Genomic DNA, 15012 nt, shown 5'->3' with positions numbered 1-15012 from the left:
ACTGCTTCCCTTGGGGAGACCAGGTAGCGCTGACAGGTCTTCCCTCGCTTCCGCGAGCATCCAGGATACCATGTGAGGTTAACACTTCTTCCTTTTACCTTTGATGCTCCTCTTCCAACTGAAGCAGTGCTTTCTCCCGGTCGCGGGCTTCTCTGGCTTCCCACCTGCCTGGAAGGGATCCCTTAAGAAGAAAGGAAATGCTGAGTCAAATTCTTGTGGACCCTTCACTACTGTTAGCATCCGTGCTTTCCCCTCCATTTCTTTGGTATCTCAGGAGCTCGTGGCTTCCTCCAGGCTTAACAGTGTCACGACTAGGGAGAGGAAGGGAGGGGAAGGGTGTTACTCAGCGTGAGCAGCTCTCCTCAGTCTCCCGCCGTTGCACTCTCACAGCTAAGTATCCTCAGCTCATGACCGCCAGTGCTCACTCAGACTTGAAGCCTGGGAGTACTCTCCTACCCTTCGTTTCCTAGGTTGACTTTGGCCGTGAAGCAGAAGGAAAAGCACAGAGCCAGCTCTGTATGTTGAACGCCAGCATTCTTGCCTTCCAACACGCCATGTTTCAACCAAGTCTTTGTCAGAGACAGCCACAGAACCTAACAGGCAGTAGAGCCCTCTCCCGAGACCTAGGACAAACCTTACTCCAGCAATAAAGCACTCCTTCACAACGTTACAATCCTTCTTGATCGGGTTTTCCGGGCCGGCATTTCTGGGATTACTGGCTGCTCTAAGAACGGCAGCTGGACAAAAGACGGCCGGCAGCCTTGCAGCGCTTCTTTAAAGCCTCAGGCAGCAAACGCTTGTTTCCCTCTGCCGTTGCTCTGGGGAGCTTTTTGCCTGCGGTAGCGAATGCTACGTACGCTATCGTTAGTTAGCAACCTGCACACTCACCCCTCCTGCTTGCACTTGCTGCTCCAACTCTCGACACCGAGTCCGTACTGCAGTACCTAGATGGGCACACAGAATGAAGGTGAGCGAATGTGGCTTGTAGCAGACGCGGCCCCTCCTGCATTCGCTTTTCTGCAGGTCTTGACAGCCCAAGCAGAGCACATTTCACAGTGCTGCCGATCCCGTCAACAAGAAGTCGTTACGACATAGGGAAGCTTCACCTTATCTAAGATTAAAGAATACAGGAGACAGGGTGTCTTTTACACGCACTGCTATCTGCTCATCCTAAGACAGAGGTGGCAAACAGAATGACGAGAGCGCCTTAGAGAGCCGTGCCTGGCCTATGGCCACTACGTCCCCCAGATCAGTCCTTCCAACGGGCTCAAGGTCCAGCGGGTCCTTGAAGTTAGAGAAATGAGTTTTGCAAGTTGCGTTTCACTAAGTAGCAAGTCAAGTCAGTTCTGACCACAGCCCTGCACAGCCGCTGCAGAACGCGGGTGTCTGTTCAGCTGCAGAAGACAAGCACGGGCAAGGAAAGCAGGAGGAGCTTCCAGCCACGCCGTGACCACCGTCGGACACTGCCCCGACCCTCCGCCCGGGCCGGCACCCTCCTCGCTGCCGGCGCTCCTGCGCCCCGGGCCGACCAGGCCAGAGCTGCCTGCTTCTGTCCGGGGCCACGCGAAACCACCGCCGCCGGCTTGACTCCTACCTCTGGGACAGCCCCCTGCTCACCTGGCCAAACAAAGGCGTTGGCAAGCCCGGCATCTTTAGTTAAGGACGGGAGAGACCTGACGAGGGGCTCGGGGCGTGTGTCTGTGTGTGTGTGTGTGTGACGGCGCCCAGCAGGCCGGGCGGAGCAGGGCGGCTCCCGGGGCCTCCCCCGAGCTCCGGGCTCGGCGCCGTCCCGCCCGCAGCAGCCCCGGGGAGGGCGCCGTTGGGGCCGCGCGTTCGCCCCCCGAGATCGCCGCCGCCGCCGCCGCCGAGTCCCCTCTCAGCGCGGCGCGGGCGGCCCGGGCACCCCGGCCCCGCCACCGCGGCCCGTCCCCGGGCAGCTCCCCCCCGGGCAGGTGCCCCCGCTCCTTACCTTCGCCTGCAGCTTCCGCACCAGCACCGCTTGGCGTTGCTGCGCCTCCTGCGAGCTCTGCAGCCGGCGCCGCAGGGAGGCCTGGCTCCGCGCCGCCATGCCCCCGCTCGCCAGCCGGCCCGCCGCCCGCGGGGCTCCGCCGCCTGACAGGCCGGGCTCGCTCGGGGCCGCTCTGTGGCAGCGATTCCCTTCTCGCTTCTCGCTGAGGGTGCCGCGCCGGGCTGCGCTGCTGCCGCGGGGGAGAGGCCGCCCCGGCAGCCGTTTGCTCCAGCGACTTCTGCTCAGAGACTGTTAACGGCCCCGTAGAACGTTGGGGGCCAAAAGCGCTCCCTGTAGCGCCTGGGAGAGCAGGAGCGGGAGGAAACGGTCCCCGACACCAGAGTCTTGGTGGGGGGTATGGGGACACTGGGGCGAGAAGGGGGGGACCGCAGCGACAGGAGAAAAGGTCCATCGCACAGGGAAGCCAACTCAACAGCTAGGGCTCTCTGCTAAAAGCTCAACCTTCAGCCCTTGACTGCCACTGGAGCAGGAGTTCCAAGCTCCTACGAAAACCAAGCACGGAGAGATGGAACGACTGCGAGCAGTTAGAGGAAACCCAGTACGGGAGAGAAAGCTTGACATTTACAGGACAACGTGCTCTGTGAGTTAAGCTTTATTTCGTGAGCTCACGAAGAAATAAAACAAAGTGCCCTAGCGAGAGCGCTCATCCCTCCTCCTCCCTCACAGTGCGGGCGTCCCCTGTATCACGCTGGGAAGCACAAGCACAAGAGCCTCAGCAGTCCAGCTGCTCTTGGAGCTGCTTCAAAGGCTTTTTGGCTCAGCTGATGTTTTATCCCTTCCGCCTTGGAAGTCTGCTCTATACCATTTCCAAAAATCAGCAGATTCTGCCAGTACTGCCAGACAAAGATGACGGCTACAGGAGACAGCCGGCTGCAGGTGACGGTGGCTGCATCATGGCCCTTTAGCTCTTTCTGGCCCCCTGTGCTGCCTCCCTGGTGCTCTCACTTGCACCTAATGGCGCTGCTCCCAGAATCCATCGGGCCTTTGCGTGAGCTGGGTCAGCCAAAAGCTGACCAGGACGTTTGCGGTCTGTGTGGCAAATGCCTAGCAGAGGTGTTACACTGAAGAAAAAAGGCTACAAAATCACGCCTCAGGTTTCAGTAAACATCTGCAGGCTTTAATTGTTACTCAGTGCAGAGCCAAGGTGGGGACCACCCAACCTTCTGTTGAACTCGTCTTACGCCCACACTGAATCTGTGGCTGCATCGACCGTCCCAGCAGAGTCCGCTGGGTCTTCACGGGCCTTCAAGTACAAGCCCTTGGCACCTCAGCAACAGAGAGGTCCACAGATAACCTAAAGGATGAACGAGAAGCCTCAGCTTCCCCTTGACTAGGAGAAATACGGCAAGGAAGAAGGAATTGATAGGACGATCGCCTCTCTCCTGAGGAACCTCTCACTAGGGCTCTCCCGCGTGCTGGAAACTCGCTGCCAGGCACCGCAGCTGAAGCGGGAGACGGCTGCTGCTGCTGTACAGGCATGGACAGATGTGGCAGCAGCGCCTGAACCTGTGGCTTAACCTCCGGAGGCTGCAAAGCTGGATCATTCAATCATTCCTCTTTTCTCTGAGCCAGGAAGGAAAGCGAGAAGGTGTGAACTGCTGCAAAGAAAACAGCCATGATCTCCAGAATCACAAACAGGCACAGCTGGTGCTGGAGGCTGTCCTCCCAGAGGCACAAGGGAAGGAGACAACTCCACCAAAACCTGCAGCACCCTGCATAAACCCAACAGAAAAACTCAGTTTAGGATCCAAAGCCTGCGGAGCAGACGCGAGTGAAGCAAACCCAGTCTCGGCTCCTTCCAAATGAATAAGCAGGGCTTGAGGCTGTGCTGCTTGGAACGGAAGACTGTAAATAGCCATAACGTTTGACTCTGGTTTTCCCTTGATGCAGGAGAGCCAGGACAACTAACTAGTTTCCCTGCCAAAAAGTCTGCTTGGAAGTACCGCTTCAGTCCTCCTCACGACCTCCTTCCGTCCTCCTCCTAACGACCGGGGATTTCTCAGTGCAACTGGATCGCAGATGAGCTGAGGAACAAGACAAGACCGTCTGCAGCCGGTATGACACTGAGGAGCCGGGGTCTTCTCTGACCCTCTGAAGATGGAGCATCACGGTGCGGGCTTAAAGCGACCAGTTTTCAATGCTTCCCGTAACTTGGGACGAAAATCAGAGTCCCTGCTCGCTTCAAAAGCAAATTCCCCAAGCTCCAGCTCGGATTCTCCGGGAGAATCACAGTCTCTGAAGACAGACAGAGCACCTGTCCAAGAAGTACAAGCAGTATGTTTACGCACTGGCTAAAAGGTCATTCACCATTACGGATGGCACCAAGGCGTAAGATCAGCCGTGTGAATTCTCCGAGAGAGAACGATTTCGATGACCTGAGATGAGGAATGAATAGCAACGCACACTAAACCATCTAGTAATGATGAAAACTAAGATAAAACAGGAACAACATCTATGCTGCAGAAATACCTCTAGTAATAAAGTGCTCAGCCTCCAGTGGTCAGCTGAGAAGAACACAGCATCTGAGAAGAACATAGGCGGTTTCTATACAGAATCTTGAAGGCCACGGTGCCCGGAGTGAGACCTTTTGCTTCATTATCTGCAAAACGAATATTAAAGTTGACACCCCTAAATATGATAATGAGCTAAAAGGAGTACATGCTAAACCTATATGACTATAGTACTCGACTCTCCACCCAAATCATGTTAAACGTCACCCGTGGCAGGGAACAGCCAAGGCTGAGCTATAAAGGATACTGAGGAAGTTATCCCTGGGAGGGCGGGGGGGGTGGGGGAAGAAAAGAACCTGGAAGAGGCGGTCGACGGGCTGTGCTCCTTCTCCTCCACCCACTTCTATCTGCTTCAACTTTGCGAAACTGAGTCAGTCAAAGTCCTTTGGGGGCTCTGACAGGCAAACGTTGACTCTGATATGTGGCTATATATAACCCTTTAGACTTAAACTGTTGACCAAGTCTGGGACTAAGACTAGACCCAGCCGCACCTAGGCTCCTCTCTGAGAAGGAGTTTAGAGAGCAAGGGGGTGCTTTCTGAACCTCGGGACTCAACGGGAGGGCCTCCCTCGGCCACACATCAGACTCCCACCCTTTACGTGACAGGCATAAAGACTACCGCGGTATATGGATATTTAAGAAATAAGTCTGGGGAGACCTAAGATTTGGGTAAGGCATTTTTCTGAGAAGGTTTGAGATGTTAGGGGATGGATGGATGGATGGATGGATGGATGGATAAAAGTTGCATTAACCCAGCAGAGCCGGACCTTTCCCTTCAGTTCTCTAAAGACAGAAAAACACCCTCCCTCAATTTCCAAATTACATTTCCTTCCGGCCTGGGGATTATGAGAAACCAGAAGGAATGCAAAGCTGTCTTTAATGACCGTGCAGAACAACTTTCACCTGGGTTGGGTACATGTGTATAAACACGGAACCAACGTCAACAGAACATGAGAACAAAGGTGTTACATACAAGCAGAGAAAAACAGCCACGCAAACAACAACAGGGGAGGCGAAATCATCTCACCTGGATTCGCCATTCACGCAGGCAGAAACAAAACAAAAAGGACAAAATAACACTTTTCTTACAAGTGGACAATTTTTAATTTTAATTTTTTTTTTTTTTTTTTTTTTTTTACACTTTTAGTTTTTCCGCATTTCCAGTGTTTCTGGTTCCTTCAGGCACATGAGTGTTGCATAAAGGCAGGAAGGAGAATTTGTGTTAAAACAAGTGAAATGCCAAACAGTCGCTTTGCAAAAGAAAAGATTTTCAGGAGACCATCAGAGGTCCTTGTGGCAATTGCACGTTAGTGTTTAAAAACACTGGTGTCTGCTTATCTCTTATAGGAACATTGTGGATGGAGATCCCCAAGGTTGGTTTGAGAAGCAGCCAAAGGAGGGAGTCTTAGGGCAGCAAGATGGCCCTGTTTTGGCTAGAGAATGCAGAATAAACAGATAGACGGTTTCTATACAGAATCTTGAAGGCCACGGTGCCCGGAGTGAGACCTTTTGCTTCCTTATAATTATATAATATAATATATTATTATTATTATTATAATTACGATCCAAACGAGATATTTCCAAGGGAGCTCAGGAAATATCTCACAGAGCTCTGCCCTCTGACTAATACTAGTCAAGTTTTTTAAGGGGAAAAAACCCCCTTCCTTCCTTCTTTCTGTAGAGTTTAAAAAAAAAAAAAAAAAGATCATGAAGAAAGGTCATACTGAGGCAGAAAACAGCCTCAGCTTCATGTACAAGAAAGACCAGGCTCCAAGATGTCCATTTTCCTCACGGGTCTGAGAAAACTCCTTGGTTGTTTCTTGGTGCCATGAAAACACTGCCCAGAAAAAGGTTAGGAAAAAAGGGAAATCATGTGTTATGAATAACTAGGAAAGCAAGAGAGAACTCCCCACCTGGAGTGCTGTGTCCAGCTCTGGGGTCTTCAGGACAAGACAGACATGGACCTGTCGGAGCAGGTCCAGAGGAAGCCACGGAGATGATCTGAGGGCTGAAGCACCTCTCCCGTGAGCAAAGGCTGAGAACGTTGGGCTTGTTCAGCCTGGAGAAGAGAAGGCGCCAGGGAGACCTGACTGTGGCCTTTCAGTACTTAAAGGAGGCTTATAAGAAAGATGGGGACAGACTTTTTAACAGGGCCTGTTGCGATAGGATGAAGGGGAATAGTTTTCACCTAAAAGAAGGTAGATTCAGACCAGATATAAGGAAGAAACTTTTTACTGTGAGGGCGGTGAGGCACTGGAACAGGTTGCCAGAGAAGTTGCAGATGCCCCATCCCTGGGAACACTCGGGTCAGTCCGGACGGGGCTCTGAGCAACCTGATCTAGTTGCAGATGTCCCTGCTCATTGCAGGGGGGTTGGACTAGATGGCCTTTAATGGTCCCTTCCAACCATTTACTTGAGGTTGTTGTACATCAGAGCAGCAGTTCTGTGGAACCAGTGAGACTGTCAGACTGCCCATAAACATTCTCCTCCCAAGTTCTTCCACACCCATGTGGCAGCACCTCCAGAAAACACTTCTATTTGTTCACGATGGTTCTAAACCTCTGTAACAAAACTTCAACAATGCCCTCCTCACCGCAGCAGTGTCATCGCTATTATGGATAGCAGTGCAAAGACATTCAAAGAAAATGGTCAGATACACTTGGAAGCTAAAGGTCACAATAAGCAGGAAAAGAAAATACTTTACCATGGACATGAGACTGTTGGAAACTTTTTCCTGGTGCAAAGTGGAAATTTCCAGCTACCTGTGGGAGACAGAAATCTTTCATTAAAAGGTCTGAATCTATATAAATAAATCAGTCGCAGCGGTGCTTAGATTTTTACATTTTTGTTTAAACAATATATACACCGAGCACCTCACTTTCATGAGATATGAATTTCCTCTCTTCCTCACAGGCAGTCATGTGGAAAGCCATAATTACATACTGATGTTGGTATTAACTGTTCTAAGTAGATTATTTCAGTGGACATAAAAATGGGAAGAAGAAAGAATTAAGTCTATTGGGAGGGAACTGACTGCTGCTGCAGAAAATACAAAAACGTATCACAAAAAAGAAGTGGAGAAAGTAACTGAGGGGGAGACTGAGCAGGGTAACAAAAAAAACTTAATACAATAAACAGCAATCCTACGTATACGTCCATGAAAATAAGCTGCATCCAAAACCCACAAAAATAAAGCACTGAACTTGCAAAAAAATACCCAAGCCCCAAAACACCCCAAAAGACAAAGGCTGTTAAAATTTCATCCTGGAATCTGAAAGGGATGTGGATATCAGGTGCCAATCCTCACTGACACTTACTAGCAATTATACACACTCTGCCCTGGAGGATCTGAATGTGACAGAGGGTCCTGTAATGGTTCGGTACCCATGATGATGCTCAAATCACAATGTCTGGCTTCATGAGTAAAAGGTTTACTTTCCAGAAATAGAGAATGTGGTCTCCAAGAAGAGTACACCAAGATGCAAAAAACCCCCAGAGTTTGAATCAAAAATTTAAAAAAATTTAAAAAAATTAGCCTGGGCCTGACTTCTAGAATGTACTTGGATACGTAACCTGCACATCCAAGTGTTCTGGGTTTGTTAACACACCAAATGACAGGGTAGTCACATAGTTATCTGGTACATCTTGTACTACGTTTTCCTACACCAGTTGCAACAACCACCTCTCTGAGCATTTTCAGCTTTGTCAACCAACTCCAACAGTCTTGCTTCCGCTGTTTTTCTAAAGAGGATAACATTTCACTCTCTCCGGCACCTCTGCTGGCAAGTGTTGGCTACTGGTACCTCCAGCATCCACTAGTGGTCTCTGTTTTAAGACCAGAAGGGCAGGTGGGACAATCTAACCTCAAAGCAGCTGCCTCTCCTCCTCCAGAAACCTCGGCAAAAAGACTCACTAGACAGTAGGAAAAGCTAAGCTTCTCCAGCCGGCAGGCTGCCTACCAGCCCACACAATGAAACAAAGCATTAGCCCCTTCCCACTGCTTTTCCTGACTCTCCTACTGAACTCCTTTACGGGCACAAGTACCTTGCTGAGCCCAGGGGTTGTTATATTACAGTCCTGTGAACACCTAAGGCTGGAAAAGGAGAGGAACGCCCCAATTCTGCCTTTTCACAGTCAGCACCACCATGCAGCAGGTTCACAGCAAAACCCATCTCTCACCTTGTTGACCTCTAGGAAACCATACACTTGGCAGCCCTCGTTCTTCTGCTCTTGCATTTTCTGGCTAAACCCTTCCCTCTTGCACTGCTCTATGCTATCCGGGTTCTTGAAGGCCCAGCCTCGCCGCCTGTATGCTTCTCTGACATCGTCACAAGTATTACAACACCTGCAAAAGCACAAGCACCATCATCTTACCACCTTTATCGCTATAAAGAGACACTCCAGCTCAGGACTTGAATTCGTGGCGGATTTTTCTCCAACAAAGTGATACAGCAAACATCAGGGACCAGACCTCGGGAGCTGACCTAACACTCCTGAAGGAGCTCGAGCTTTTGGATGTACTTGTTGAGATTTCAGCATGAGGATGCAAGCTGGTTTCATGCAGTGCTGGAGTCTGAAGAGGGCTTTGCCTGTCCTTTCAGACAAAGAAATTTGTAGCAAAGAAACTTGCTACAAAAATGACACCAGCGTCCCACAGTTCTGAGCAGTTTGGAACTTCTCCCTGTGAACAAAGCATCTGCCTGTTTCTATTCCTCCTTTCCTCTGCTTTTAGGGCAAGACTGTCAGCATTGGAGGGAGGGTTAACAGTAAACTTGCTTCGTTGCTTTTCTACCTCTGGGTAACACCTTGGTCACGGGAAAGAACAGTCTTCTGTCTTGGCTGCGTGTTTTGCTGGACCAAAGAGAAAGCTGAAGGCTGCAGTCATGAATCCCACAAGATGGAAACATCTACAGGGAAGCACACAACTTGGCAGATGGGACAAACCAAGTCGCTACAGAGACAGTAACAGCGAAAGATAGTCCAGAACCTGCAGCCTATCACGGATCCATTCCTACAGGAATTTGCAGGTAGGAGGAATGAGAAACACCAAATGACACCCACTGTTTGTGTGAGCGATAAACATCTGGTCTTTGCTCCCATAAGGATGCGAAGCTTGCAGCAGCAGTGCAAAGGATGCAAAGCCATAACTAGGTTTTATTCCAAGACAGCTCATGCAATGGTGAAATAATTTACGCAGCTCCCCTCTGGACACCAAATAACCCCAGAAAAGATGCAGTTTGCTGAGATACAGTCTTTGTGCTACTGCAAAGGTAGTGCAGTTTGCACTGCCCTTAAACAGGCGTGCAGACAAACTAGACAATTTAACTCTGCACGCTCTTAACAATCTGGAGTGCCGCTTCCAAAAGCATACCAAAACCACAACAGTTCTCACTGTTCTCGGAACACGTGCCCAGGAGGATTTCATTGCACAGACCTTCATAGACATTTCGGAAAAAAACCATGCACGCAACAGAACAGTCTGAATTCAAATGCTAAGAAGATATGAAAAGATGTAAAGGTTACCGAATGTCCTCTGACTCTGCCCCGTAACAGCTCTCACAGCGATCGGCATCCAAAGAATCTGGATCAAACACTTTTTCTTCTTCCTTCCCCAGCTCTAAGACAAAAGAGGAGGCAAAGTGATGAGGCATGTCTAGAAATGCTATCTTGTACTCTTGTTTTGTTCGACACCCAGTAACTGCAACGACTGTGTGTCGGAAGCTGCGCATCCTGCAGTCAGGCACTGCTGACGGGATAAAACGTTATCAGGGCCTTGTTTGTTGAGATTGGGAGGTGTAACAGGTGCACAGAAGTGAGTATAAAAGACATCTGTATTTCGTATTAGCCACAAAAAGAAGAGATTTTAGTTAGAAAGTACAAAATATGCATGAAAATCAATCCTTAATCTTATTTCTTTCATCAAATACTTTATGGTAGTTATGATCAAGCAAATAAAAACTTTCAGGAAAATATACCCATTATTAAACAACTGTGCAAGACTTGCGTTCTAAAGCATACAACGTTCAAAGTAGTTGGATGTGCACTCAAGAATTCATCATAAAAACTGGTACGGCTTTTAATCTTGTCACCACACTGAAAGATAGCATTGGGAAGAACACAGCTGAATAATTGCTATGCTTTGTCAAAGCCATGATTCCCACCATTTCAGTAAGAACGCCTGTACAATACAAGCAGTCTTTCAAGATACAGCAACCAGGAACAGTTTTTTAAACATCATCAGTAGCTGCCTGATGAGCTGTCTCAGAGACAGCACCCAGAGGTAATGCACACAGCTGAGAGACTACAAAGAATTTGCAGTACATAAAGCTCTACATGTGGGGTTTCCTCCTGTTAACATGGTCCTCAGCTTGCATGCACATATGCAGTGTGAAACATGTCCACATTAAAAGGAAGGAAACGATAAGAACCACCAATAAAGAATTCAATCACTTATTGTCATTCAATGGAAACGAATAAGATGACATCCAAGCACAGAATGCAACCTACCAAGAAATCATTAAGCTATTTTAATGAAACTACGATTAGGAAAAGCCTCCAGATACTACTCCACAAAATTTGGGTATGCTTTCCTACATTTAAGGTCAATACTGCTATAGCTGCCGTTTAAAGAACTGACTGAATGTCAGTGTTACTAATAGGAACTGATAATCGTAGAGTTTAATGAAGATGGGTGGATACTTCTGATCTAACTTGCAACATGGGTGATGGAAACCGAACTAGCCGCGTGCTTCTTCCAGACAGCAGAAGAAATTGCTTGTTGCATGCAACACATCCCATCTATTTTAAAACACCTCTTCTAGGCGAGATAGTTTGCGTCCTACAAGTTTCTCTTCCTCTCCACTGATTAGATAAGGAGTTGGAGCAACCAGTTCAGATGGAGCAATCCTGATGGAGACTGGCAATACAAGCAAGGCAGGAGGCCTACATGTGTTAACTGAGAACTAGATACGGAACAGATGCTTTTGTCCCCAGACACTAGATTTGAAATGTCACAACCTCTGAATACAAGAGTTATTCAGAGAGGCTGCTAAGTGACACAACAGTAAGAACACTTCCACCACATTCCCACGACAAACGGGAGAAACTCTCATACCTGCCAATTGTTCAGCTCTTGGCTTAGGTTAGCCTTTCAACTTCAAGAACAGAGAAGTTAAATCTGAGTGATACAAATCAACAAATTTAGTTCACGCTGCTACGTAGAACTACACTACCTCCCAGAAAAGGTAAGAAGGAGCTCATGTTTTGGAAAGGAACAGTCAAGACAGTATCACGGTTAGACGCAACACTTTGCCAGAATCGTTTCTTGTTTGTATCAAAGTACAACGATGAGTCATAACATGTAAAAAACACAGAGGAGAGGTTTACGTAGCCAAGGTAGAATAGCATCTTACCATGTCGCTCAGCCTCTGGAGTCACACGATTGCCAGCTTTATCCAAACGTTGTTTAAACAGATTGTGCTCTACATCCAGCTGCTGCTCTCCTGCTACATCCATGGCATCAATGCTCAAATCTGAAACCAGCGAGCAAGGAAAAAGGTCAATAAACACACATTTGTTACGGCCTGCGGCAGGCTGAGGAAGAGCGTTCAACCAGTGAAGATACAGAATCTTTCAGCGAGGGGGATAAGAACGTGCCAACCTGGAAGAGTGCGTATGGATGGGGACTTATAGGGAATAAAACACACATTGCAGCACCCTAAATGACCCTGCCAAACATGGGCTTTGGTTTGGTGGACAAGAAGGACTGTTTCCAACTGCCACAGAAAGCGTTACCCTGAGAAATAATGTGCTTTGGGCAAAAAACCAAAACAAAACCCCTTAAAGACCACAACCGTTTTCAGGAGTTAATTGGTTGAAAGCTGCCTCCTACCTCTACTCCCTCACCCTTCCCCCTTCAACATCAGCACATTTCCTTCTGATCCCTTTTCACAAAGAAGATTGAGAAGGTCTGTGGGCCCACTCTGGTATCAAAACTCCATGATGCACTTCCTGGCTACACGCTCCCTTAGAAGACTGACAGCTTCTCTGCACAAAACAGCCGAGGATTCCCATCGCTCTGGCCTTCCCACACACTTTTAAATGTGAGCAAGGCAAAGACCAATAGTATCTTGGGTGGTCAGAAGGAAGACAGACTCACTACATTTAGAGCCCAATGCATTACCCAAAAGAATTACGACAACAGAACAAGAGGCAGGGAAGATTAGTGCGCAGTCAGATAACAGGCACAGCAGTAATACCCAGGAAGACTTGCAACATCTTCCGTCACTTCATACTGCTGCTTTGTTCTGAGTTTAGTTAAAAGGTAATCAGATTATTAACGCTCCTTCTGATTTAAAAAATTTTGGAAAAAGGTTATCACATGGCATTGGCATTACAGCCAGAATTTCAGTACTAAAATCATGGAAAAGCTGTGCTTCATCAAGTAACTTCCAAAGGAGGCTCTAAAGTTTTTCAGCAACACCACCACCACAGTCAACTCTTGAGTCCCAAGTGAACTCCGGGCCAGCTTTTTCAGTATTAGTGTGCTCCCTGACAAAGTACAACACAACGTAAGAAACGGAAGTGGGTTTATACCTTTGCCTCATTTATAAACTCGAAAAGTAATGCTGCCTGACTTGGAAGCGCTGCTTGAATGCCCAGCAGGCCTGGCTGGAATCTCTGCATAACCACAAGGGATCATCAATTCCTCTCTGTCCATGGCCCAAGCAGCACTTGGAAGCACCATGCTACACTGAGCCTCTCGGGCCCTTGGCAAGTAGGAAAACTATCCCCAACATTCAGAAATCTGACTCACAAGCACAAGGCATATGTGGGAAAATAACGTCCAGGTTGATCTTCAGTTTATCTCCCCTCGATTTGTCAACGTACAATTCCGGGTGAACCTAGAAACAAAGAAAAAACACAGTCGTCTTTCACTTGGAAGCAAATCAAAAGGCCTCTTTCCCTCGACTGCTCTGGCTCAGGAGCTCATTTTCAAGACCTGGGGTTTGTCAGGCACCTGAGCTGCTGCCTCCCGCACCTTCCACAATAGGTAAGCGTTTGCCATTTCTAAAAAGTAATCCTTTGGGAATCTCAGAGTTTGGAGTGGGGACAGGGGGTCCCGCGGTGCTTTGCTTTGCTTTGCTTTGTATTTTGTGCTTGTTGAGAGCCGAGATAGCGAGAAGAGATTTTGAGACGCTCTCCTGCCACAGGGTGCCGGAGGCCACCAGCCAGCCCTGGCACCAAGCGGCTCTCGGGGAAGGGCGACCCGCTCCCATCGCCAAGGCGACCAGGAGGGGGAAAGAAAAAAAACCCAAACCTGTCTGCGGCGGGTGAAGCTGCTGCACGGGCAGCCCGGAGGAGGCGGCGGCTCAGCGGGAGCGCGGGGGCACAGCAGGCCGCCACGGGCCGCAGGGCAGCCTCTCCGCCGGGGCACCGCGAGCAGGAGGCAGCACCGGGGGGGGCCAGGCTCCCCCCGCACCACTGGGCCCCCCCCGCCGCCGCTACTCACCTCTTTGGTGAGGTAGTACTGCAGCTCCGAGAAGAAAAGCAGCACCACGATGAGCCCGCTGACAACCGTCACTGCCGGGGAGACGAGAACCGCCATCAGTCCCGCCGGTCGCGCCCGCCCGCCTCGCCTCAACCCCGCCTCACACCGCCCGCCACTGCCCCGAGTTGCTACCGAGCGCCGGCCCGCAAGGTCGCCCCGGCCGCCGCACCACGGCGAGGCCCGCGCCCTGCCGCCGGCCCCCGACCGCCCTCACCCCGCCCGCTCACCCAGCGCGCCCCCGCACGTTTTGACCCGAAAATCTTCCAGGGTCTTGGGGAAGGCATCGAACCGCTTCAGCCGCCACAGCGAATCCATGGCGCCGCGCCACCCGGAACCACATCCGCCTTCCGGGGCCGCCCGTGCTCCGCGGCGCGAAGCCGGCCGACGGGGCTGGCGGGGAGGGGCTGCGGCTCCCGGGCTCCTCTAGGGTAAGGTCCTCGCTGCCGCCTCGCCTTCTACTGAGTCTCCGTGCTGACGGCGCACGGGCCTTTGAAGGGTACCCAGGAGACGCTGGCTGTGCCGAGATCGCTCAGCTGCAAAGGGCTTGATACCGAGGCGAAGCTGCTGGTAGGGAGCAGTTTGCACTCGGTTTTGCATCCTCCCCCTCCCTTCCGTTGCCTCCGCCTTTGGAAGGTCTGGAGGTTGTTACTAATGCCCTTTGAGAACGACGGAGCCGGCCCTCAGGCTGGCTGTCGCAGCAACAAAGCGGAAAGCAAAGCATCTTGGGAGAGCACCAGCGCTTTTTGTGCTGAAGCGTGGACGGAAGGGAAAAAAAACCCCACTCTCTTGCCCCACTTGCCATCCCTGGCGGGTACTCGCCACCCCTTCATTTTGAGAACACCTCCTTTTCCCTCTTTCCTCGCAGGGAACAGCGATGAACTCAAGAGGTGAAATCAGACCGCAGGTCGTCATAGCTTACTTGT

The 15012-nt window shown here is 50.1% G+C and overlaps 1 protein-coding gene and 1 long non-coding RNA gene across 12 annotated transcripts in view; one reads left to right on the top strand and one right to left on the bottom strand.

The window, feature by feature from the left end:
- LOC129214315 (uncharacterized) overlaps positions 1-15012 on the top strand; it is a 110678-nt gene that overhangs the window by 91550 nt on the left and 4116 nt on the right. The gene's annotated exons all lie outside the window — the stretch shown is intronic.
- Positions 1056-14772, bottom strand: LOC129214309 (endoplasmic reticulum-Golgi intermediate compartment protein 3-like). Of its 11 annotated transcripts, none has more exons than XM_054845749.1 (9): positions 14317-14772; positions 14051-14121; positions 13355-13442; positions 11952-12071; positions 10063-10156; positions 8719-8884; positions 7244-7301; positions 4499-4628; positions 3437-4404 (listed from the first exon to the last, which is right to left on the bottom strand). In XM_054845749.1, exons 1-8 carry the CDS (start codon positions 14402-14404, stop codon positions 4516-4518), a joined length of 798 nt encoding a protein of 265 aa, XP_054701724.1. In that variant the 5' UTR covers positions 14405-14772; the 3' UTR covers positions 3437-4404; positions 4499-4515. The 11 variants fall into 11 exon arrangements, 6 of the variants coding, with proteins under 6 accessions (XP_054701727.1, XP_054701724.1, XP_054701725.1 ...); XM_054845750.1 differs by having other exon boundaries at positions 3437-4283; XM_054845752.1 differs by lacking the exons at positions 3437-4404; positions 4499-4628 and adding an exon at positions 1056-1111.

Source organism: Grus americana, chromosome 17, assembly GCF_028858705.1.
Source record: "Grus americana isolate bGruAme1 chromosome 17, bGruAme1.mat, whole genome shotgun sequence".
Classification (NCBI taxonomy): domain Eukaryota; kingdom Metazoa; phylum Chordata; class Aves; order Gruiformes; family Gruidae; genus Grus; species Grus americana.
This window is presented reverse-complemented; position numbering and strand designations above follow the sequence as displayed.